Source organism: Phlebotomus papatasi, chromosome 3 (genome assembly GCF_024763615.1).
Source record: "Phlebotomus papatasi isolate M1 chromosome 3, Ppap_2.1, whole genome shotgun sequence".
In the NCBI taxonomy this organism is placed as follows: domain Eukaryota; kingdom Metazoa; phylum Arthropoda; class Insecta; order Diptera; family Psychodidae; genus Phlebotomus; species Phlebotomus papatasi.
Genome location: NC_077224.1, coordinates 77,264,071 through 77,291,157, shown reverse-complemented (window position 1 = coordinate 77,291,157; position 27,087 = coordinate 77,264,071). Strand labels below are relative to the sequence as shown.

The window sequence follows — 27,087 nt, the reverse complement described above, 5'->3', positions numbered from 1 at the left end:
TTCTTCCAAATGTTTAAATCATACGATACAAGACTGTCCCAGACTCCCCTACGTGAAATTGTGTTAAGGCTATAGGCAGTTTGCGGTTAGCCTTATAATCATAAATCTTGTAACACTATTCAATGCAGGGGGGTGACATCAGCTCTGAAAAATGCGACCGGTTTTAGTGTAAAATTTTCCCGGTTTTCGTACACATCTCCAAAACTACGTAGGTTGCTAATTTGGGGTTTCGGTTGTCTCTTCGTTATTAAATTGGCTTTTATTTTGTATTAGTATTTTTTGCTAATTAGTTTTACAATGACAGAAAACAGCTAATAAACTCAAAAGTTTTTTCGGCTCGCTATAAATATATGGGAAACATAGGGAATGATTCAATGATTGTTTTTGCATAGTACATTTTACATTTTCATATTCTTTTAACTCGAATTCTTTTTTCTTTGAAATTGCTATATTCGGGTTCATCCAATTTTTAAATGCTTTAGTCTAGGTTAAGATTTTAACAAAAGTGAGTTTCTTGTGTTTCCAATAGAATCCGGAATATTGAGATTCAAAATTCTCGAAATTCAAACCACTTTGTCTGCGGTTTAATTTAACCGCATTCGATAGTCAAGTGTTGCATCATCTCTCTCCTCCTACGTCTATATAGCGGATTAGGAGCGAGCTACCGGGTCATAAGGGGAGGCTATGGGTGTGCGCCTATGGTTGCCTCGAGTTCGTAAGAGGAGGGTTGAGTCAGTCTCTGGCGAAACCCTGTCGAGAGCGCTTGGACATGGCCGGTAGCTGCGCCATAAAGCCGCTTGATAGGGAAGTCGCGGATGCAACTCGGATTGCATCATTTCAGAAGTGGGATAAGGGCTCAAGAAGCCCCAAGTGAAGTGAAAGTAGTGAAGTGTGTGAAAAGTGCATCAGCTCCCGAAAATCCCAAGGAAATGGCACAAGATCACCGTGAGGGTTGATCGTGTCTCTTGGGGCGACAAAAATCGCTTTGGAGGCCCTCTCAGGTGCATAAAATGGTGAAAGAAGCACCTGTGGATGTTTCATTGGGGTTGGGAAAGCTGCACAGTGCTTTTCCCTGACCATTTCTGGAGGAAAAACTTGTCTGTGACATGTTCAGATAGTGGAAAATTCCAGAACCCCATCACCAAGAGTAAAGCGCAGAGAGGGAGCACAAGCGATCCTCTAGAGAGGGAAAAAATGCACGCGGAGAGCTTCGAGTGGAGAGAGTGCGAGAATTCCACCCAGCGAGGGAGAAGGATAAGTATAAGCGAGCGGTGGCGTGATCGCTCGAGAGAGAGTTTTTACCCTCTTGTGTGAGAATGTTTGTGTGTGTGGCATGGAGAGATCTCTCATCCCCTTCTAACTAATGATATTTTATGCATTGTTCTTTGTTAATTTTGGGAGACAATTGCCTTTCAGTTATTTTAGCCTCATTCGCATTCCAAGTGTCTGGTGATTTACTGCGCTGCAGAATTAATTCGTTTAAATTGTTTTTTGATAATTCTGGCAGGTATTTTTAAGAATCCAGACGTGAAGCTGTGTGCAGTTGAAAGTGAAAATTAATAATTCTTATTATTTGGCAGGAAGTGATTTGCAAATTTGATTCGTTTCACCATATTTGATCAAATTTATTTGTGCTAAATTTTAACGCTTTGAGGTACATTTTACAGTACATGGCAGAAGTTTTGGTGCAGCAATTTGAAATGTTTATTTTACTGATAATATTTTCATCCTTTCTTAGAGATTATTATCATCGAGGAGGGAGGAAAATTATTGATAAGTCTTGCAGGTGCTGGGAGGTTGTAAGTACAATTTATTTCTTTAAATTGTGAAGAATCTCGTCATTTTAAAAGACAAAGCAAGTGAATTTCCAAGAAATTAAGCTACACTGAATAGTTGTGGTAATTTTTATCAGATAAATTACAGTTCTTTGTGATTTCTTGTTCACAAAAATAGAAAGTAATGGCAACGATATCATTTACAGTAACAATTATTGATTTTTCAAGTGAAATTGCTATATTTTACTCTACATTTGCCCTTGATATGACATTTTTATTAAAGAATTATTGCCCATTGCAATTTTCTTATTCCATCCTGATACCAAATTGGGTATTTTGTCCCTAAATTACCATGATCTGGGGGTAATGTTTATTCCAGGTACCTTTGAAAAATAAAACAAGTATTTCCTGATGATTTTTCTTGTCCCTAAGAAAGCGATTGTGAATCTTTTGGGTTAGTTTCTGGTCCTAATCTTGGGTATTGGTGTTGTTTTTTTCCTAAACAGTCCGAAATGCCTCGCCCAAGTCGAAATCGCTCTCAAGTTAGCCTTTCCTCACAAGATTTGTCGGCTTCTCAGTCCACAGTCTTAACCCTTCGAGAGATTGAAGCCTTGATTCCTGCATTTGAACCGGGAAATGAGAAGAGTCCTATGGCTAGTGAATGGCTTCAGAAAGTGGACAATGTCGTGGCTTTGTACGACATGAACCCTCAGCGTGCCATGCTAACAGCTGTCATCCGTCTCAAGGGTCCAGCACGTGAATGGTTTGAGGGGATGCAGACAATGATAGTGGATTATGCTCACTTCAAGCAAGAGATTTTGAAGAATTTCCCTGAACAGTTGTCATCAGCTGATGTCCACAAGGTTCTTGCCGGTAGGAAGAGGAAGAGCGATGAGCCAATTGAGTCATATTTCCATTCAGTGGTTAAGCAGGCCAGGAGGATTAACCTAGATGAGGACTCCATCCGGCAGTATTTGATTGATGGTGTTCCGAATCTTATGATGCGTGGTCTCTTGTCAGCTGCTCCACGTGGATCTCTCACCGACTTTTTGTCATACATGAAAAAGGTCGAGCAAACCACCAAGAATCCAAAGCGTGAGTCCAATCAGGAAGGACAGCCAGAGAACCAACCAGGCACGAGTACCAGTTCTAATGATAAGGCCACTTCCAGTGGATCTTCGAAGAAGTTTGGTCGCAAATTCTATCCCCGTACAAAAGACCAGGCTTCCAAGTCAAAGGATGAGACCGAAAGAGAAAATAAAGACGAGAGTGTTCCAAAGGGGAAGCCGCAATCAAACTCTAAGGCACCTGATAAAGTAAAGAAAAGAAGGTGCTACGCTTGTGGGTCCGAAGAACATCTTGTCAGGGACTGTTCAAAGAAAGGGTCGGATTTTCCCGTCGGGGTGGTGACAAGGCCCACCACCCTAACAAATAAAGGTCTTATCAAAAAGTGCCAGGTCAATCGAGAGACATGTGAAGCGTTAATTGACCTGGGAAGCGTGGCAACCCTAATTGCCAAGTCACTAGCTGAGAAAATTGGATGGTCTGGCCTAGGTGAAAGAAAGGTGTTTGTTGGTTTTGGCGGTGGCACAGTTGAGTCTTTGGGAAGTTTCAAGGTGGACATTCAGATTGAGAAGTTTAAGCATAAATTGGAGGTCTTCGTGGTCTCCGATGGTTTGTTAGAAGTTCCTCTACTTTGCGGAATTGATCTTTTCTCGACACCAGGAGTTACATTAGTCAAGACACACAACGATTTGATAATCAAGGTGTCTAAGGAAGATGGTCATTTGGTTCCAGCTAATCCTGTCTTTACAGTCACGTTGTCAAAGGAGAAGAGGGCCATTGAGTTGTCTGACGTGACAATTGGAGAAGATGTGTCAGATGCTGATAGGGCGCGTTTGATGAGGCTCATAAATGATTATCGTGATTGCTTTGCAATGAATCAAATGGAACTTGGTCATACCACTTTGGGGCCAATGAAGCTCATCATGAAGTCAACAGAGGTTATCCGATATCGCCCGTACAGCGTGTCTAATGCGCAAAGAGAGATTTTGCGAGGAATAATCAGTGAACTCTTGGAAAACGACATCATTGAAGAAAGTCATAGCGAATTCTCGAGTCCTGTTGTCCTCGTAACTAAAGCCTCTGGAAGCCCACGTATGTGCGTGGACTATAGGAAGTTGAATAAGATTTGTCAGCATGAAAACTTTCCACTCCCACGGATTGAAGAAGAGCTCGATAAGTTGGCTGGTAAAACATGGTTCACTTCCCTAGATCTCCGAGCTGGTTATCATCAAATTGAGGTGGAACCGGAATCACGTCAGTACACAGCGTTTGTTGTTCCCGATGGACAATATCAGTTCAAAAGAGTGCCATATGGCCTCACAAATTCGCCTTCGGTTTTCGTTCGTGTAATAAACCGAGTATTGCAGCCTGTGAAGGATGCTGGAATTTCATATTATGTCGATGACATAATGCTTCCAACAACTACTATCGATGAAAACTTGGAATTATTGCAACGCGTATTGAAAGAACTAAGGAAGGCAGGACTCACTCTCAATGTTGAGAAGTGTCAGTTTCTACAAAAAAAGGTGAAGTATCTTGGATATAACGTGAGTCAAGATGGCATCACACCAGGGGATCACAAAACGGAAGCTATTGAGAAGTTTGAGAAACCTGGAACTTTCAAGAGTGTTCGTGAGTTCTTGGGACTCACGGGATATTTCCGCCGATTTGTCCCTGCATATTCCAAGATTGCCAGACCTCTCTATGATCTTCTGAAAAAGGATGCCACAAAGTTTATTTGGTTGGAGCATCATGAAGAAGCGTTTCAAATTCTGAAGAAGGCATTAGCTGAGAAACCCATCTTGACGTTATTTGACCCAAAGATGAAGCATGAGCTTCATTGTGATGGCTCGAGCTTTGGTCTCGGAGGTGTCCTCATGCAGATAGATGAGGAGGGAACGTCACGACCCGTGGCTTATTTTAGTCGAGTGACAACGGCTGCGGAAGCGAAGTATTCGAGTTTTGAGCTTGAGACTCTGGCAGTTCTCGAAAGTCTTCGGCGTTTCCGATATTATCTCTTGGGTAGGTCGTTTGTTATATACACTGACTGCAATTCCCTTAGACAGGCCCATGAAAAGAGAGATTTGTCTGCAAAATTGGCCAGGTGGTGGTGTGATATCCAGGAGTTTGATTTTGAGTTGAGATTCAGGAATGGATGTCACATGAGACATGCTGATTTCTTTAGTCGCAATCCACCGAAGAACGCTCAAGTTTTGAAAATTATAAGTGAAATGGATTGGCTCGCTGCTGCTCAGACCCGTGATGGTGACATTGTACAAATCAAAAAGGTTCTCAACGGAGAATATAAAGGTCATGAAAATGCAGCACAGATTTTGCAGTCTTATGAGTTGAAGGGGGAACGCGTGTATTTTAAGTCTCCAAATGGTCTTAAGTTCTACGTTCCTTTGGGCATGCGCCTACACCTCCTGCATTTGGCTCATGATCGGAATGGTCATCCGGCGTTCAACGGAACAGCTGAGCACATTTCTAAGGATTTCTACTGGCCTAGGATGAGGAAGACCGTGAAGAAATATGTAGACTCATGCATCAATTGCATGCAAGCTAAGAGAGGTGCGGATGAGTCACACATTGAATTGCACGCATTCAAGAAACCCCCTGTGCCGTTCCGAGTCATCCACTTGGACCATTGTGGTCCCTACCCTCGAGCAAAAGGTGGATGTGAACATGTGTTGGCTGTAATTGACTCATTCACCAAGTATATTGTCCTCCGTCCAGTAAAGACAACCAATACGGCTGGAGTTATTCGAGTCTTGGAAGAGGTTTGTCAATTCTTTGGTTATCCTGCTGTGATAGTCTGTGACAGAGGGACTGCCTTCACCTCGAATACTTTCGAAGAGTATTGTCGTGAGAGAGACATTAAGATCGCATTGGTCGCTGCGAAGACCCCACGAGCCAATGGTCTCGTGGAAAGACGTTTCCGTATATTGGGAGAGTCTCTGAAGGCTATGAATGAAAATGAAAGTGGTACGGATTGGTACAAACATCTACCATCTGTGCAATGGAACATGAACTCAGCTCGTAACCGGATCACGGGGTATTCTCCCCAAGAACTTCTGTTTGGGTACCGACCACGGAACATTTTGGGCAATGTTGTGGCAAACGCTGTCATGGAAGATGTCGGGAGTGACTCAGTAATGAATTTGTCGGAGCTGAGGGAATTGACAGCGAAAAAGGTTTTTGAGGCAGAGAAGCACAAAGCTCAAAAACACAACGAGAATCACCCGAAACCTCATCGTTATGAAGAGGGTGACTTAGTGTTGCTGCGATGGGATGCTCCTGCCAGTGGGTCTAGCAGGAAGATGCATCAGAGATACCGAGGACCTTATTCTGTTGAAAAGGTCATGGGAAATGATCGGTATCTGGTTGTGGATACCGCAGCCACACAGCTGACAAACAAGCCGTTTGAGTCGGTTTATGCGGCCGACAAGATGAAGCTATGGGCTAATCGAGCAGACCTGGAACTCGTTGACTTCGATGTGGATTCTTCGTCCGAAGATTGAAATAGTCTGCTGATCTGTCACAAGTTTGAATTCGAAATGAAATGTGAATTATTCCCTTGTTAGTATTCAATATATTTGAAGTACTCTGAATTGACAACTTGGTCTGACAGATGGTTTGGTGGTTTCTCCTTTGGTTGGTCCCCAAAATATAGTGAAGGGTCCGTTGTATGGAAACCACTGGATGATTAGGTATTAGGACTAAGTTGTGTCTTAATCCCTAATGCAGATTCGAGATCACGACTTGACAAGCTTGGTGTTCCGCGCCATGCATGAAAATGGTAGTGATTCTGCGAATGAACTTGGTACCCGAGTGATGATCCATGGCATGTGCGGCCTTGAGTGTCACGCAGGTTGATGGAGTCATGGTACGACTTGGCATAACGTACTATCTTGACTTATCCTTGACCGGCAGGGGTGTTTCACGCACACTGCCAGAAAATGGGAAAGTTGGAGTAGTAAGGTTATGGTGTGGAACCCTTAAAGGCTTGAGTACTAACTTAACCTTTATTTTCCTTGTTTGGCCAACTAGGAATTGTCGAAATGGGTTCGTGTGCAAAGGGATGTTGAACAAGTAGGTGTACTGATCGTGGCGCGTTCGAACTCTCTGCCAGTGCCAGGGACGTCACTGCATCAGTATGGCCGAATGTTGCATCATCTCTCTCCTCCTACGTCTATATAGCGGATTAGGAGCGAGCTACCGGGTCATAAGGGGAGGCTATGGGTGTGCGCCTATGGTTGCCTCGAGTTCGTAAGGGGAGGGTTGAGTCAGTCTCTGGCGAAACCCTGTCGAGAGCGCTTGGACATGGCCGGTAGCTGCGCCATAAAGCCGCTTGATAGGGAAGTCGCGGATGCAACTCGGATTGCATCACAAGGATGCAAACTAATTGTCTCACAAAACATTATTAATTTTTGAAGAAATTCTTTGAGTGCGGCACAACCAGATTTCCATAACACATTATCTAAAATCTTTCGGTTTCTGGTTAGTACTGTATAGTAAAATTTTGCACATAATCGATTAATTACTTAGTTTTAATATATTATGTTTTTTTTTATTTCCCATTCCCTTACTTCCCTTACCATGAGACATACTTGGGCCAAGTCCTTGATACATAAATGATCATTTATGTAAAAAATAAATAAATAACTAAAATCATATCACTATAAATTTAACATACTCGAAATCTTACAGTTATAAAACATTCTATGCAAAGACCAACGACACAAAAACCTAACACATTATTAGCCGTACTCAGTTTATACTTATCTTTCTAATTTTGTTGCGTTAGATAATTTTATTTCTGTAAAATGGCTGTGAAAACACTCAAATACCTAAGGGGAAAACTGGGGTAGTAATAAACAAGGAAATTGTAAAGACTAAGTTTTTTTAATAGCATTATAAGATTTCAGAGAACGTGATATATGTATATATTCTTACCCGCTCATAAAGTCATTATGATTAAGTAAAGTCACGCAAAATACAACAGTAAGGTCAATTTAATACTTTATTGAGTTCTTTTTCCAAAATTATCTTTAAAAAAGGGATTGAGAAAGCATCCCAGGGTTTGCGAAGTGCTCGAACTCGTGACTTAGTTCAGTGCTATATCCCTCAAAAGTACTTTTGCATCATTTACCATTTACCGGTTCTCAACTGATTTAAGCCGATTTGTAAGTCACTCGAAAAATTCAACAAAATAATTTTAAGAGTAATTAAAAATAATTTTAGTAAAAATAATTTTAAGAGTAATTAAAATTATTTTTGGGCAAAAATTATTAGTTGGTTCGTAACCAGTTCACTACCGGTTCACAACCGATCTGCACGGATTTATCAATCACTCAAAACATTTGTTCTAAATAACTTAGGACTAATATAACTGAATTTCGAATAAAAATTATTTATCGGTTTTGAATCGGTTCATTACCGGTTGACAACTGATTAGAACCGGTCCAGTTTTATCGAAAATTCCAAGACCTTTCCAACGAGTCCAACCATGACCCCATTCACTAGGTAAATGCGCTTTCTAGAGGCTTTTTTAACCTTTGATCTTAAAAAACCGTTATTAGGAATGATTCAACGGTATTTTCACACATTGTCAATTGTCTGCCTGGGACATCTCAAAAACATATCCAAAAGTGAAAATATGAGGATGGGAGGAAATGCGGAGCATGTTAACGATCCTTGGGTCGACTTATGGGGGGTCCCCCTTATGTCCCAAGTAGTTATCTCTGACCGTTAGGCCTCTAGAGCTGACGACAGCCGGACGGACAGACGGACAGATGGGTAGATGGGAAAATGGACAAACAGCGTGACGACATTTCTTAGAAATCGTGTGAAACGCGAAGATTTGTTGAGAAAATTGGTCTCCAGGGGATGTAAGGTGGAAATATATACCGCTCTCTCCTTGGAGTTCGAGCAGTAATAAATTGAGAACAACACAATATAAAATTAATTGAGTTTCTGTGTCTATTTTAAGCTTTAGAATCCTACAAATGGCAAATAATTAAGAATTCGAGTATTACGAAAAAATCAACATTTTTCCAAATTTTCCTTTACTTTTTCAATATTCTGAGAATACTAAATTTAGAGATGTTATAATTCTAATAAAGAAAACAATCACAAAAACCAGGTAAAGTAAAGTAGTACCAGCAGTACCAGCATTTCAAAAGACTTTTGGTTTGCGTACACAATTATCATTATCAATCAATTAATTAGCTAATATAGCAAAATATCAAGTTTTCATTACAAAATAAGTAATAGAAAAAATTTACAATAATGCTCTTGTCCAAGTAAGTTTTTGTAATTTAAATTCCTTTTAGTATTTTAAATAGAAAATAAAATTGATTTTCTCTTTTTGAAAGACTTAAAATATACTACAGCAATTCAAATAAAATTGCTTTTACAAGCACAAACCAATGCTATTAAATATACTATTGTTACTATTTTGAGTAACTCTAAATCCAATTGTAACTAACCGGATATGCTAAAGTGTGGTTGCGTTTAACGTCTTTTTGTCAAATAATTTCAAAATCCAATTTGCAGTTCGTACCTGAAATTGCACCATATCATATATTCTATCATTGCATCTAAATTCCAGATATTTTAGTTTAAAATCGAGAATAGCATTCATTCATAAATTTGCCTCAAATTATTTCCCTCAAATAATAGGTTATCAACCAATTTCAACGCCAAAATGAATATGCAGTTATTCCAAATATACTATTGTTTGAAACCTCAAATAAATAAGTTAAACTAAGCTTATCAGTGGTTTTAATATCCAAACTCTATAGTCCGTTTTCAAATATTCTAAATTCGAATTTAATATGCCAGTGCTTTGACTTTTTAATTTTTTTTTAAGTTATTATCGCAATACACTATAAAATAAGAATTCAACACAGAGAACTTGAATGTTAACAAAACATATTTATCCAGTAATACCGTAAACATTGAAACCTTATTTCGAAAACAGAAGATCAACTTAAGTGTATAACTTTTCATTGTGCTTTAGGAAAACAAGTCGTTTGCCAGAAAGGCAAGAGATAGAGCTTATAAGTAAACATTGTAGGACCAAACTTGCATATGAGCTGTTTAGCTTTCTGCAATTTTCTGCAACAGGTTTCTTGATTTTGAACAACTTAAAGAAATAGAAATGCCCTCAAAAAGATAAGCCTTCAAATTTAAGACGAATCCTGTCTAATCCATTAAGTACTGGGCGAAACATGCAGCTTTACCTGTTCTATATCGCTCTTATGATATACCCGCCCGCATGGAGGAATTGGGGAGTATTTCGCTTTTTCCCACTCTCTATGTAGTTTCGTGGGTAAATATAATCTATTCCTACCAAAACCTACTTCCACATTTCTCATCCGTTTCTCCTCTCCAGTCACTCGGGAAAGGGAGTTTGAATTGCGAATGCTAAGAGAAAACGGGGGTGGAATGATACATGAAAGTTGTATAAGTTAGTAGTTGCCCAAAGGAAAATATGGCAATATATAAATCGCAAATTTTACACACATATACACATTCACTCACAAGGGGTAAGAGAAAATGTGCATTAAAGTTTTAAAATTTATCGTTTTTGGTTATATGAAGTTGTTCTGAAGCTTTTTCACTCACTCACTTTTGTGCATTTTAGACGGTAAAGGAACCCCTTCCTCGCGTTCCTCTTCCCACATAAAAGGATGAGAAAACGGAGTCAACAATTCCTGGGGAATGAATACATCAGGAACTCTTACTCAATATTTCATTTTAGAAAAGGCAAAGCCGCCATTTGACTGCGTGCAGAAAAGCTCCCTGACGCCACGAGAACACCGATGATGATGATCAAAGTGTGTGTGATTTAATTTTGCTCGTCAGACTCTTACTCATCCCCAAAAAAACACCCCCGTTCCCCCATTTCCAACACTTCCGCCACCCTGAGCTATTAGGGAAAATTCTTAATGGTCACATATATTACAATTGTCACATAATTCAGTATGGCATCTGATCAGTCTCAAATTTTAGAGAATTGTGTATCGCAATTCCCTGGTTACGCAAAGGCATAATGGTTTTTGCAGACTTTTTTACCCCCCAAAAATTTCACCTTCCACCTCCTGAGGACCACTTTTCTCAATGTATGCATAGGGGAATGTAGGCATAATTCGCAAAGAGTGAACCTTCAAACGATGCGAATTTTCTCTTTGTTTGCAAGGAGCTGACCTACCATTTCTCATCTCGTTTCATGAGCTTAATAATGATCTAGGGGAAGTGCTCATAATTTTGGACAGTCTGCATATAAGCATCGATATCCTAAGTTTGAAGTGCGATATTTTCAATACTAATTGACTTTTTTTGTTACTCTCTTTTCAGAAGGATTGTTTAGAAACTTGGCAAGCTATTTATCATCTCATTTTTACTAAAATTAGTTTTAATACGTTTAAAAATTAATTGATATGTAGAGGTGAATTTGACTCTTATTTTGGACAACTTGGTTATTAATTTTTACAACTTGTCTGTAAATTTGGACAGATAATCCGCCTCAACAGGATGCCCATTGTTCTTCATTTGATGAACCAATCTTACCAAGTCCTCTTCCTGGTCATGTAAGGGAATCGTAGAATGTCACAAGAAGCCCGGAAACTTTCCATATCATTCAGTAAAGTGGGTTGACTTCGGTACCCCAAGTACGTGCGGATTCGCTCATTCCCTGCCCTTTCCGGGAGCCTTTCAAGGCATTTCTCATTGCATCTCTTTCGTAGAGATGGTGCTCCTTTGTTTCTCCAGGCATTTGTCCAACCTAGTCATCACAAAAGCTAAAACTTCACGAAATTTCGTGAGAAAAACACCTGTCCAAAATAAGAATCATCACCTCACTGGTGAATGTCTTAAAAAATTTCCCATTTTTCACACGAAAAATATAATTCACAAGGCAAATCTCACTTCAGGTCAAATGTACAAATCATCAGTAACGTGAATCAGCACAATATTCAATGAATATTCAATAATATCACTCAAAAACAGCGAACAAACTTTGTTAGTACTTCACCAAAACTAAATAAGACTGAAGTAAGCCACGAAGTTCTGTCATATTTCTCGTAAGCAATTGCTCACACTGAATTTTCAACAAAGCAATTTCAACTCAAATCATATTCAAAATTTAACGTATTTAGTGTTAAAATCTTCAAAAAAGAACAAATATTTAGATAGAATTCATTATTCATCAAATATTAGAATAAAAATCCATCATTTTAATCAATTTATTTTTAGTGTCCAATGTTATCCTCAAAGTGTCCAAAATAAGAAACTGGACAAAATTATGAGCATTTCCCCTATCTTATGGCTAGGAAATGACAAACTAGCTCTCTGCAAACAAAGAGAAAATTTTCGTTGTTCGAAGGTTCACTCTGTACGAACAATGCCAACATTCCCCTATTCATGTTTTAGACGATTTCTGAGAAATGATGTCACGCTGTTTGCCCGTCTGTCCGTGTGACGGTCGCCAGCTCTAAAGGCCAAACAGTAAAAGATATACACTCAGTCTCAGCATTATGCACTTCGGGATTATGTATCTGACGAGATTATGCACATACAATTATGCAAGTTTACCTACTTTTTAGAGTCAATTTATGAAATCATTTTTTGAAGTACTCCAGAATGTATTCTATTTTGTAACACGGGAAATTTAAACACACTATGCTTGTTTTTCAGAATAAAACTTTTATTTCTTTTGTTAAGGTAAAAAAATTAAATATTCTAACAATTTATTGAAGAACTCTGGCCACAGAGTACTGTTTGTTGATGAATTTCTTTTAAACAGTTGAATCCTTTTGCTCTGACTACTTTTACTCCGCGCGAAATTCGTTCTACGGCCAATTCATTCAAAAGAAATCGCCTCCGGATATGCAAATTTTCTCGATACATAATGTCATTTCGTGCGTTTTTTTTAGTCCTGAAAATGTGCATAATCCCGGGACTGAGTCTACTTGGGACCTTCGGGGAAACCCTTATAAGTCGACCTAAAGACTGTTGATACATCCTACATTTTCCTCCCACCGTCACATCGCAAACACTAAATGATGCGAAAACACTTTTGAGGTAGGGGGAAGTGGGGCACCTTTGAAAGATTTTCACCTATTTTTAAATAAAATTGAGCCTTATCGTGATTTAACTTAGCTGCACAAACAAATTGAGAAGCTAAATTACATTATGACTCAGTTCCACTTAAACATAGGAGAAAAATCCCAATTTCAAAGATACCCCACTTCCCCCTACACAGAAAAAATATGTTGTAAAATGTTCGTAAATGTTTGTGAATTCCTATGGGGGAGTTACGAAATGCTCGTGAATCGTATAACCCACAAACAAGATAGTAAAAGTTTGTACTTTTTTCACAAACATTGTTCGTAACATGATCATTTGACGAACATTTTTTGTACTTTCACAAACATTTGTTCGTAAACACACAAAAAATGTTCGTAGAATTTTGTCATTTTTTCGTAAATGTTCGTGAAATGTTCGACAGGAAAACAAACATTTACGAACAAATGACAAAATTTTACGAACATTTTTTGTTTGTTTACGAACATTTACGTACAAATGTTCGTCAAATGATCATGTTACGAACAATGTTTGTGAAAAAAGTACAAACTTTTACGAACTTGTTTGTGGGTTATACGATTCACGAGTATTTCGTAACTCCCCATAGGAATCCACAAACATTTACGAACATTTTACAAAATATTTTTTTCTGTGTATAGCAAGTCAAAAGTTCTAGCATTTCACAAATGCTCGAAAGTAGGATTTTTTTAGAATACTTTAGCAGAAATTCTTTATAATCTCAGCTTCTGTGGTCCAAGGTAAACAGTTCGCACAAACTTTGTATAAACACATTTTGACACTTCTAAATCATGAATATGATGTGTGCTAAAAATCGATTTTACGTAGACGTCCCGTCCTGTCCGTGTACTGGAGTACAAACGCTTCTGGAGAGAGAACGGTAAGAAATATTGACAATCAGTTTTCGGCATAAGTGAAATGTCTACGGGGTTTGAGTGATTTATAAATCCGTTCAAATCAGGCGCGAATCGGTGATGAACCGATAAGTAATTTTTGTCCGAAAATCAATTTTATTACTTTATCATTTTATTTACAAATCCGTTTAAATCGGTTGAGAACCGGTAAACGGTAAATGATGCGAAAGATGCGAAAGTACTTTTGAGGGATAGCATCTAAGTCACGACGTCAAGACTTCGAGTACTTCGCAAAACCTGGGACGCTTTCCAAGCCCTTTTAAGCTCTGTTCACTAGAACCTGAGATATTACGGATAATATAGGGCAAAACAGGAAAAAATAAATAAAATAATAAAAAATGACGTTTAGGAAAAAAACAAGAACAGATTCTTTGTTTGGATTCTCGACTCTACCAAACGTACCATGTGAGATCCATATGCAAAAAAACCACTTATAATACTATGCACTACTGTTTGGATATTAGGTGTTCTTCATATTAACACTACGGGTATTCTATAGTGTCTAATAATGTCAAATTTTTTTTAGCTAAATTACAGAACATTTTTAGGTTTACGATTATTCATACACAATAGTCAATCCACCCAAAATTGAAATTAAAACTAAAATTAAAAGGGTAAAGTATCTCAGCCAAATTTAATTTATTCACAAACTAAACCAAAAATCCGCGAATTTCATATTTCAACTTCAGCTTCAAATTGAATTTACTATCACTCAGAGATGGTATATATTAAAAATCTCTCCTACATTAAACTGATATAGACTTATCACTAGCTTTTTTTCTTAGAAAGATGGCAAAGGGACTCCCAAGTTGAGGAGCAAAAGAGGACTACTACACAATCGTAAAAAGATAAAATTTTATTACATCATCTCCCGCACCTCTCCCCTGCCCTATTCACTTTTCATACAGCGATTTCCTGTGGGTCCCCATCAAACACCCGCACCCAACCAAAACTCCCATTCTCCTCAGTGAATATTTTTCATTTCCTCCTCAGCACATCGCTGTCTCAAGCCGCGAAATGAGGTAGGGTTTTGTGTGCAAAACTGAGGCAAAAGACGATGCGGTTCAACTTTCGCGAGAGACTAAAAGAATTTACATTTTCATTTTTCGAATTACACATAATTTTCTTTTCAGTGCTGGAAAATTTTATTTGCTACATTATGTGGATTTTTGCAATTGCTATAATGCATAAATTTGATTGTGGTCTTGCTATTAATGTGCAATAAAACTGAATACTGAAGAAAGTGCTAGAGTAGCTTATGAGGGCAAAGAGAGATGGTAAATCTGAGACGATAAAAATATTCCGGATATTTCGTAGATTTATTCTTAAGATTGTACGCTTTGGAGGAGATATTCTAATTTTAATTAGGGGAAGTGCTTATAATTTTGGACAGTCTGCATATAAGCATCGATATCCTAAGTTTGAAGTGCCATATTTTCAATACTAATTGACTTTTCTTGTTACTCTCTTTTCAGAAGGATTGTTTAGAAACTTGGCAAGCTATTTATCATCTCATTTTTACTAAAATTAGTTTTAATACGTTTAAAAATGAATTGATATGTAGAGGTGAATTTGACTCTTATTTTGGACAACTTGGTTATTAATTTTTACAACTTGTCTGTAAATTTGGACAGATAATCCGCCTCAACAGGATGCCCATTGTTCTTCATTTTATGAACCAATCTTACCAAGTCCTCTTCCTGGTCATGTAAGGGAAACGTGGAATGTCACAAGACGCCCAGAAACTTTCCATATCATTCATTAAAGTGAGTTGACTTCGGTGCTCCAAGTACGTGCGGATTCGCTCATTCCCTGCCCTTTCCGGGAGCCTTTCAAGGCATTTCTCACTGCATCTCTTTCGTAGAGATGATGCTCCTTCATTTCTTCAGGCATTTGTCCAACCTAGTCATCACAAAAGCTAAAACCTCACGAAATTTCGTGAGGAAAACACCTGTCCAAAATAAGAATCATCACCTCACTGGTGAATGTCTTAAAAAATTTCCCATTTTTCACACGAAAAATATAATTCACAAGGCAAATCTCACTTCAGGTCAAATGTACAAATCATCAGTAACGTGAATCAACACAATACTCAATGAATATTCAATAATATCACTCAAAAACAGCGAACAAACTTTGTTAGTACTTCACCAAAACTAAATAAGACTGAAGTAAGCCACGAAGTTCTGTCATATTTCTCGTAAGCAATTGCTCACACTGAATTTTCAGCAAAGCAATTTCAACTCAAATCATATTCAAATTTTAACGTATTTAGTGTTAAAATATTCCAAAAAGAACAAATATTTAGATAGAATTCATTATTCATCAAATATTGGAATAAAAATCCATCATTTTAATCAATTTATTTTTAGTGTCCAATGTTATCCTCAAAGTGTCCAAAATAAGAAACTGGACAAAATTAGAAGCATTTCCCCTAGAGTGTAAAGCTTTAAAGATTGAGACGAAGATTGCAATGCCATTTAAAAATTAAAGTAAGGGAAGAGTAGTAGGGCGTACTATACAAAACAATGTGTTTTTTCACCTCGTATAATGATTTTGCTTAATGATTCAATTGCGTCAAAAGTTTTTGGACACAATCTTGCTTAATCACAGTGTGAATTTGTGGTACATATTTAACGAATATAATAATAAAAAATTTCTAATATTTCTAATTTCTAAAATTTTATTATTCGTTTTATTTTTAAATTTCTTTAGTTTTAATTAAACTAATTATGTGTTTGAGACGAATTCAGTCATTTGGGAAAGGTATTGAAATTATCTATTATTTCTCAAAACATTTGAAATTTATAGGGTTGAGAACCCACTTCCAGGCAACAAGTAAATTATCAATGGCAAATATTGTGCAATAACACGAGGAAAAACAGATTTCAGTAATTGAGGAATGGAAAGATGTGGCACTTCATTCAGCTTAACTTTTATTCATGATCTATTTGCTAAACGAATGTAAAACCATATTCAAAACTGTGTTAAGTGAGTTTCTCTTGAGTATTGACTATCTTAAAATACGTATCCAGAACAATTCCTAAGTAATTATTTTTCTTCCTAAGAATCTTTACTATCTAAAGAAATACATGCGTGAACTACCCCACCCTCCGCTACGTAAAAGACTTCTTTATCGCTTTTATTTATTTGTCGGAAAGCCTGTCAATGTATCCATTATACTTCGAAGACATTAAAAAAGAATAATATTCTTATACTAGAACTTCATTAAAAAAAAATTTAGAAATATTTGTTTATAAGTCTGCAAACACTAATTTTATTGTGAATCTCTCAAAAAAAAATTTCAAGTTCGTAAACAAACCATTTCGAAGAATTAAACAACTGTTTTACAATTTTAAAGAATATTGAAATTAAAAAAAAATACTCGAACAAAGAGTTATCGAAGTTAGGAATACCGATACATTTTCCACCAAAATTCATAGAATCAATCGCATCAGTTTCATAATTCTTAGAATCAAATGAAATATATAGCGGTAAAGTTGCCTAGGACCGATTAATTATGGACAATTGAATGTTCCTTTCTTGTATACAACAATAATAATTATAACAGGATAACAATAATAACAGGAATTAATCGTATCACAAGTAAAATAATCAGGAACCACGGAATAACCGTGTTGAATCATTAACAAAAACAACAAATTTGTATGACATTAGAATAACATAGATTTACAAAAACCAACACAAATTTTTGTCATTGGCTACCGTCTTATTCTTAATTTTTTTATTCGAGTATTCTATTTACTTTAAGTATATTTTGAAAGTTTATTAGAAAAATAAATTTTTAACTTTTCTCAATAAACATTCTAATAATATAAATTGAAACAATTATTTATGGCACACAGTAAACTGCCCCATTAACGTTCCTGAAACTGCCCCATATATTTTCAAATTTTATATCTGTGCAATACACGTTTTTATTATAATGAAACTACCAGATAACTATAACTAGTTTATGTTACTTCGCTAGTTATTTGGAAATATTTAAGATAATAAAAAAAAACAAAAGTAAGCAGCCCTTTCCTAAAGCAAACATCTTGAAGAAACAGACTCAGGCTGATCCTTCAGAATATTCAGCCTGTAAAATTTGGTATTAAAAGATTAGGTAAAGAAAATTTATGCAAAGGACTTGTAATCGAAGATCCTAAGCTCTCAGTGTATGATAATTTGGGATAAATTATTACTGACAATTTTATATGCTTAATATTCTTGAGAATCAGTATGAGTCTATTTGTACCCTTAACCTCCCCGGCTACAGCATATCACAAAGTATTTTGGCAAAAATAAAATTAAGAAGAGCCATTTGAATTTTTTACTGACTAAAATTGATTTTTTAATGCCTATTTTGCATTATTTATGTCTTCGTCAAAACCTTTTCGATTAGGAAAATTTCATAAAGACAAAATTTACATCTATTTCTTTCTTAAAGCCTTGCATATGTGCATCATACCTTTTTCACTCTTCTTCTTCTTCTTCGTTTGAACATCACACCAAATCAAATTTAGTTGGACTTATGCAAATCTTTTGAGAAAGAAAGAGAAGTGAATTTTTTGTTTAGGAAATTTTCCTGATATGGCTCGGGCACACCTTATAGATCGTAATATTTCATGTGATCGAAATTCAATCCCTTTTTTTCTCAAATATTTTACATATAGATGTTTCATTCTTTCGCACTTAAAATTCAATTAAACTAAATTTAATTTGGTGTGAAGTTCAAAAGAAGAAGAAGAGTCAAAAAGACTGGGATAGATTTATGCAAAATATTTGAGAAAGAATGGGATGTAAATTTCGATTACATGAAATTTTGTCTATCAAAAAGATGTGTCAGAGCCACTAGTAACTAATTTGAAATTTCACTTACCATATTTATTTGCTAATTTACTGACCAAAAATTTTTTATATAACAAAATTTCAAACTAAAGTAACCGATTTTTCAACTTAAAAAAAACAGATTGCTTTTAAAAGCTATCATTGTAACTTTAATTTCAAGATAAATGATACTGTTTTTGTATATTTATTCCAAGATTATGCACATACATGGATGTATATATAAAATTAGTGACACTATAATTTCAGCAATATTGTTGATTTGATATATAATGTTTCTGTTTACGCCACATTGGTCAAATATATACATATTTTTGATAAGTTGTATTTTGTGGCAGCAGTGCTAAATAATCTTGGTCAGAAAATGGGAAAATTTCATTCATGAATCATTATTTAGTATGCAGCTACTACGTCATGGATATTTTGAGTTCATGAAAATTATCATAATAGTGTCAAGAGTGTGTAATGACTAAATTCAATTCACCATTATTCTACTTGACATGTTGAACTCGGGATGCTAGGGGAGCAAAGGATAGGGATGCGATTGTCAATCACATGCATAATTATTGCCACTTTAGATGGTTAAAATACCATGAAATTGCATATATTACCAAACATGAAAACTGTTTGTAAAAGCTTCATTAGCGCTTGACTAACGATGTATGTCATATTTTCTTCCACTATATGTGAACAAAGCGTTCCCAATATTTTGAGGCTGACCATAGTGGACGAAAAAGGTATAATTATTTTTAACATAGATTATACACAGATGGTAGAACCTGAAGCTGAAATTGATATTGTATGGTTGAAATTAGTTAGAACCTCAAACTCATTATATTTATTTGTTGAATCAGCCATATAGAAATTCATTTAGAGTGTGTCGGTTGCATTTGTCAATTGGATCAATTTCCCATTTCCATGCTAGACAGTGCAATTAAATTTAACTGAAGAGATCAGAATTGGGGGCACGTATGTCATCATTTTCCCTACTCCCACATTAAAGATGCAATATAAAATAAAAGGGATGGAGAAATGTCGCATTCTTTGCGATATGTTCGAACTCATAACTTGTACTCTATACCTCAAAAGTATTTTCGCAGCATTTCGCGGTTTACAACTGGTTTGAATAGATTCATAAATCATTCAAAAGATCGCCAAAAACAGATTAAGAGTAATATATTTGATTTTCGGATAAAATTATTTATCGGATTATAACCGATTTACTATCGGTTTATATCTGATTGAAATTTGTTCAAATTTCTCAAAAATTCCAATTGTTCAAAGAGCCTAAGAATTACACTTTCGGTTGAGAAATAGACTCAAGCCATTTTCACCTTTAACGGTAATTTCGTGTATGGTAGAACGTCCCCCTACGTAAAATCAAAAATATGATTTTGAGCGGATGCGAAGAAGTGGGGGAAAACGGGCATTTCAATGGTTCTTGAGGCGACTTTTTGAAAATCCCTTGACGGTCTGAAGTCTCATTCTGTTTAGCCTCTAAAGCTGTCGACAGCCGGACGGACAAACAGAACAACATCACTTATCATAAATAGTCTAAAACGTGAGGATACGTTGAAAACACTAGTTCCTGGAGTAAACGTGAAAATTTTGTGGAGTTCGAGCAATAGACGTCATTTGCATAAAATAGTTATACCGATAATTTTAAGAGTTATCTTATGTAGGGTAAAGCTTTCAGACTTCGCACATACTCTAACTTTTAATACTTTATATTTTTCCCATATTACTTTTACAGGACTTTTATACTTTTATGTCGATAGGCCCCTGATTTAATACTCCGAAGGTCCGAAGTTTGTGTCTCTTACCGTTTCGCCTCTAGATGGGTAACAAGTTTACAAACAGAAAAAAGAATATTTTAAAAAGATTGGTCATTCACGGGTACTTAACCGATCGAAGCAATCGGGTTTAAAATTTCAAGACCTTTCCAAAAAATCTAAACTTAACCAAATCGATTGAAAAATAGATCCTTTTTAAAAGTAATAAAAACATTTTCCTTGAAGAATTCAAGATAGCGATTTTTTAGGTCATAGAGTTGTTTGGACAAAATGTGCTCCTCGACCATAAAACCTCTAAAACATATCCAAAACTAAAAGAAATTCTAGGAACCATTTCCGAGAAAAACAAAAAAAACATGGTTTTGTAAGGGCTGGTAGGGATAGGGGAGAAAAGAAAAAAAGCTAGAGATATCGTTTTTTATTGGGGTGTCACCGAAGACCGGAGGTTGATATCTCTTACCGTTTAAGCCCTAGTCAATTATAACTACTAAGTCGATTATAAAACTGCTGTCTGAGTTCGACCAGTAAATTATTATAATAATTAAATTTACCGTCCTAAACATTTAAAAACACTAGAAGATTTCTATGTTTTATTTATTTTTTAGGAAATCTACTTTCAGAAATTTTCGAACTGTATCATCAAAACAGCTGGAAAATGTTTTCAGTGATCATTTTAAGTGAATTTCAAATTAGAAAACAAATAAATTATTGAACACAGGAACGTTCTCCATATGCTTCCATGAAACTGCCCCTTATGTACTTTCGGAACTCAAATCAAAATTGCCAGAACAGTTTTAGCATTTATTCAATGGTAATTGCCTTATAATAATCATAGAACCACTAGTAAAGTAATACAATTTTGTTACTTCGATAGATAATCACAATGGTTACGAAATTGGTAAAAATAAGACATTACAAAAAGTTTCATTTTGTTGTATTTACAAAACTGATACGAGAAGTATCACGAAATTAATTATTTTTATGAACATATGGGTCTCAGTTACCGGTCAGTAATATAAAGGTTTTATCCAAATCTTTTCAAAAAGATAAGAAAAATATTAAAAAATTGAAACAGTCCTGTCATTAACTGCCCCACTCTCTCTAACTATGTATTAAAGAAAAATTCTGTATCCTGTGAAAAATGTTCATTTGGGGTGGATTCTGAATTAAGCTGATCTGCCCTAGGAAAATTTATTTCGATGTATTACTTTTGAAAATTGCTCAGCTTTAAAAATTATTATTTTAACATGCATTTCAGGCGTAGATAAATTTTATAGAGACAGTTTTTTATTTATCTCAATTAATGAATGAATAGTTTTTTGTTGTAAAATTCTATATCACATTTTTCCACATTATATATTTCGTGAGAATTTTAAAATTTTATAGAATAATTTAAATTAAATTAGAAATATAATTTGAGCTTAAATAGCATGCAATTGATAGTAACATTAAAAAGCATTTTGAATTAAAATTCAAGAGTTATGTTCAGCAATAAAATTATTTCCATATCACTTATATTTTTAATCTGTTTTTTTTATTGTATTTTTATATAAAAAAGGAATATAAATGCGACAAAATTTTATCCTATAATATAATAATATTCTAGCAACATACAATATTTGCATGTATTCCAATAGCATGTGACTAATCTGCATTCAAAATTTGAAAATTTCAATAATCTAGTAAAATATCTCTCAATATGTATCTGTGAATGAAAATATTCGCACTAGTTGAGTTTTCAGTATGGCCCATTCAAACAAAATAGAGTCGGTTTTCGCATAATCGATAACTAAAACATAATATTGTTGTTAATTTCAGGAGTGGTAAACTTTGAATTTGTTGTTTGAATGCAAAGTAAACCAGATAAAAACTTTTGCAATGCAGTTATCTATGAAATACCATTCTATTTTTGAATCGCAATTTTATCTTATGAATGTTATTCAATACAAATATTGAAAAATGTATATGAAAGATTTGAAAATCATTTTTAAAGTTATTTTTTAATAATAAACAATTTTAAGCCGACAAAAGAATATTAAATGAAATGAAAAAAAAAACTCTTTATTTTCCGTTTATCAAAACTTGGATACATACTTGTAGAACTTGCATTAGTATAACTTCTTTTGTTTTGCTGACGAATCTTAATTCTTTCTGACTAATCATACAGAACTTACTATAAATTAACTTTTACGTGCTATGCAAGAAGCCAGACATCCTTTATAGCTAGGTTTTCTTTAATTTCTCTCTGTGATCATACCCATTTTCCCATGTAATGTGACCTACGTGTTTATGTATGGTCGCGAAATATACAACCGATGAAGGGACTTTCCATCGTTTCCGTCCTGGAGGTTGAAATCGACGCTAAGGCGGCGATGGCCGCATGGGGGGGGGGGGTGGGACAAAAAACAGAGATGACAATAAACAAATCAATCAAACAATTAAACTTTTTGAAACATGTGAATCTATAAGTTATTGTTTTCTTTAAGAAAAACATTAAAATTTCGATTTTTCTCGATTTTAGCAATTTTACTGTTTTATCACACTTGCACATTAAAATTTTAATATGATTCACATTAATTATCGCTGGTGAGAGTCCAAATGTGTAATTTGTGTGTTTGAATCATTTTATATTCAAAATTTGATCTATTTGTTGATAAAAAGGTAGACTTGGCCCGCAAAATTTTATATAAATTGATTTATGGCATTAATGCGAAAAATTAATACGATTTTCTCTTTAATTTTTTAATGTGAAAAATATTTATGAAAAATATAAATTTAAACTTATTTTTGCAGGCCAAGTCCACTTCTCTATCAATAAATAGAAAAACCCCAAATATTAAGTGACTCAAAGACACAAATGACATATTTGGACGCTCACAAGCGACAATTAGGGCAGAATCACATTGACAGTAAAATGCTCACCGTCACCGTCAAAGCTCTCACCGTATTTCGTTGATTTACGCATTTTCATTGCAATTCTTACGCAAATTTTCCATAACCGTACTACCTTATCTCATATTCGGTGGCACTAGGTGAAAATAGTATAAGAAAATTGAATAAATAAAGCGAAAATGCGATAAACGGTGAGCAAAACAAAAAACTGTAGGATTTTTTTGCTACAGTTTTTCGTACAGTTTTTTTGTTCACCATTTATCGCATTTTCGTTTTATTTCCTCAATTTTCTTATATTATTTTCACCTAATGCCACCGAGTATGAGATAATGTAACACGGTAATTGAGAACTTGCGTAAAAATTACAATGAAAATGCGTAAATCAACGAAATACGGTGAGGGCTTTGACGGTGACGGTGAGCATTTTACTGTCAATGTGATTCTGCCCTTAATGTGAATCACATTAAAATTTCAATGTGCAAGTGTGATAACGCCGTTAGATTATGTTATCAAGGGGTAATTTATTAAAAACAAAAACTTTTATCATAAATGGATAATTTCTGAGTTTCTAAAAGCAACTCGAAGTCGGATCACCAGCTTTGCACAGAGACTTCTTTTACACTAGGTCTTAAAAGTTTTTAAATATAACCAATTTCTGTAAAGGATAATAGAGAAAAATATCCCGATTTCTAAATAACAACTATTTTATACAACAAAACTTTCTTGTTCTTGGGCGGTAAGGGGTATCAAACCTAATACCCTAATAACACAAAATAACTTAACCAGAGATTATTATCATTCTGTCAACGTTAAAATACGGTTATTTCAACCAAACAAGTTATAAAAACGTTATTCAACAGTTAAATGACCAAGATATGCTGCTTGGGTATAAAGTGAAGTTATTTCTGGCTTAACCCTGTAAAAATTCTACAGATATTGCATCTCGACTCCAACAGAGTCGCTTGTACAACAAAATTTTTTGTATGATTCTAACGAGCATTATAAATTATGTATTTTTAAAAAGCTTTTAATGCACAATTCCGAATTATATCAGAATTCTCTTTAGGACAAACTTTCCATTAAGTTTCAGTGTCTCCACGTAAAAAAAAACATTTGTGACACGCTAGTTTGAGGAATGATTTGAGACACTTTAATAATATTCTTGCATTATTTTTTATAAAATAAATGCAGACTCTACTAGTGTAATCATCTCCCCAAGTGCCAAGAATATTAATTAATAAAGAAACATGATATTTTTCTTAGAAAAATCGTTTTAGATTTTTCCAAACAAATAATTCTTCGAAATTTTGGTTTAGTTTATATTACAAAGTTTGTTCTTGATCTAGAGTATTCAGGAATATTAACTTATTAAATTTTCATAGTAATGAAATTTTATTGAACGTTCAGTGAAAACAAAACCATTAGAAATTATGTTTGTTTTTTAACTAGTTCAAGAAAACAGTGAGTTCTTTGACATTCGTGCTATATACATAAAATGATTCACTGATAAATGGCCCTTTCATGCGGATTCGCGAAACATATGTGATGTCAGATTAAAGAACCTCTTCCCATGGAGTTATTTCTCCAAAAGCGCTAAAGGATGCTTTTCTGCGTCAAAAGATTTCTCAGCGTAAATCTCTTCACATGAATCCTCTTTAGGATATTAAAGTGTGTGTGCAGTGGATGAATTTGTAAGTCTAATCTTGCATACACTCCTCTACACGTGATGTGTGGGAGGGCCCTGCAGCAAGAATGTGATTATCACTGGTAATCCATGTAAGACGAGAATGGATAACATACGGAGGAGCGCAGGATAGGAGACGTAGGAGATGAAATATAATTCTCCGTGAAATTCTTCGTCTTGACATCAGCTTGATGCCATATGCAAGTTTCACCTATCTACGATAGGACAGGCAGTACTCACCTGCAGTTATCACGAGCAACAGAAGGGTGTATCTTAAATTTGACACAGCTAGGTACTGCATCTTCTAGAAGGGGCACTGCACTTGAACAAAATTTGAACTCGTCGGATTTAGGTTCTTGTGGTTATCAACTGCTGATACCAAGTGAAAACTTCGGCGGAAAATTTTTCACTTGAGAGAGAAAAAAAGCACGACTGCTGAATTTATCCACTGGACTTTTCCTCAACTTTCTCCCTCAACAAAGTTTCTATAACTCATTTTATTTTCAACTTTTTTTCTATCCACTTTTTTCTTCCACACTCCTTGACTCTTTACTTTGATGGAAGTTTTCTCAGCACACAGACCAATCACTTAGAGCGCTTTCAGTGCTTTACTTGGTGCATAATTTATCAACATTTTCGTATGCTCTGCACCCATTCCGTCCGGTGTTAGCTGGGTCGCTTTCAGCGGTGGATGATGGTAAAAAAAAAGCAGCACAGAATGCGGGGCAAGTTGTTGCTCGCAGGAGGGTATATCTACCCTCGGTGGCTGGACACCCTTATCGGAAGCAACAGAGGTGGTAGCCGTAAATCCACAGTTCCCACGAGAAAATCATAACTCACTTGATATTTAAAATGAGGTGTACCTGGATCCAGGACCCAACCACCCTCTCTGTCTCAACTTCTCATATGCAACCCAACTTTGCTTCACTAATTATGTTTATCATGTTTCACAGTTGAATGTTGAACCCGAAAGTCCAGGTTTCTCATCCATCATCACCCCCAAAAACTAACTTTTTTTTTCTTCCTTCTCTGGCACTCGAAATCCCCCTTAGGGCTCACTCACTCCTCTTCTTTAACCTTATTAACTCCCACCACTCCTAATGCTATTTAGACAAGCTTTTTTTCCCAGCAGATCACCTTATGAGAAGTCCTTTGACTTCTCTATTAAAAACTCTCTTGTATATACTCTTGATAGTATCTTATGTAGTCAACACAATCAAAGCACTTTTGCCGAAACTTGAATATCCGGAAGTATCCGTAATAGGCAACAACAGGAAAAATTTCACGTGCAGACGGAAACACGAGCAAAGAGCAACTGCCGAGAAAGACACCGCGAGGACGATGAATTTAATGAGCCAAGAGGGAGAGCAAGGATCATGAACCAGAAAAGAGGAGACATTGTCATGCGCATCAGCATCCTTCGAACCCCTGATGCATGGTTCACCCCGCCAGCATCCAGTCCGACACTTTTTATTGCACCCAATTCCAAGGGAAATTAACTTTCGTGAAGATCACAATCGCTGTGATGTGATTTGAAGGAAAAATTTGCTGTTTCCCATTTATTTAATTTTTTTTTTACTATATAACAGCCCTCAAGACTGGCCACCAAACACCCCCATTCCACCCTCCCACACAACCCAACAAAATTTAATGTGTTGACAATAGTCACAATGAGTCTTTAAAGTCGCACTGTGTTGGATGATTTTGAACCAAAAGACGACAGTGATGAGTGTAGAAAGGAATCTCAAAAGAGATAGCCTATAAAAAGACAATTGTACTTTGTGAATAGGAAAGCTATTTAAATGAAACAACTTTGTATCTAAAGGAAGGAATTTCCGCCCCAAGTGGAGATTAAAAGTTTGCCGTTTGTTGAATTGCAATTAAATTTATACTATTTTAATCGTAAAGTTTGAATCTCACCCTCACTTTGTCTTCTTTGGCAACTTCACCCACCAATATTAGCTGTTGAGGCAACAGAAAAACAGTCAGATTCAAGGGTAGATGTA

At 35.7% G+C, this 27,087-nt stretch overlaps 1 protein-coding gene across 1 annotated transcript in view; it reads right to left on the bottom strand.

The window, feature by feature from the left end:
* The window catches only part of LOC129805862 (uncharacterized), a 161,493-nt gene extending 135,077 nt beyond the window's left edge, over positions 1-26,416 (bottom strand). The window contains exon 1 of the mRNA XM_055854085.1: positions 25,322-26,416. Within this exon, the coding sequence (XP_055710060.1) occupies positions 25,322-25,382 (61 nt within the window). The 5' untranslated portion in view covers positions 25,383-26,416. The remainder of the gene's footprint in view (positions 1-25,321) is intronic.
* Positions 26,417-27,087: the final 671 nt, after the last annotated feature.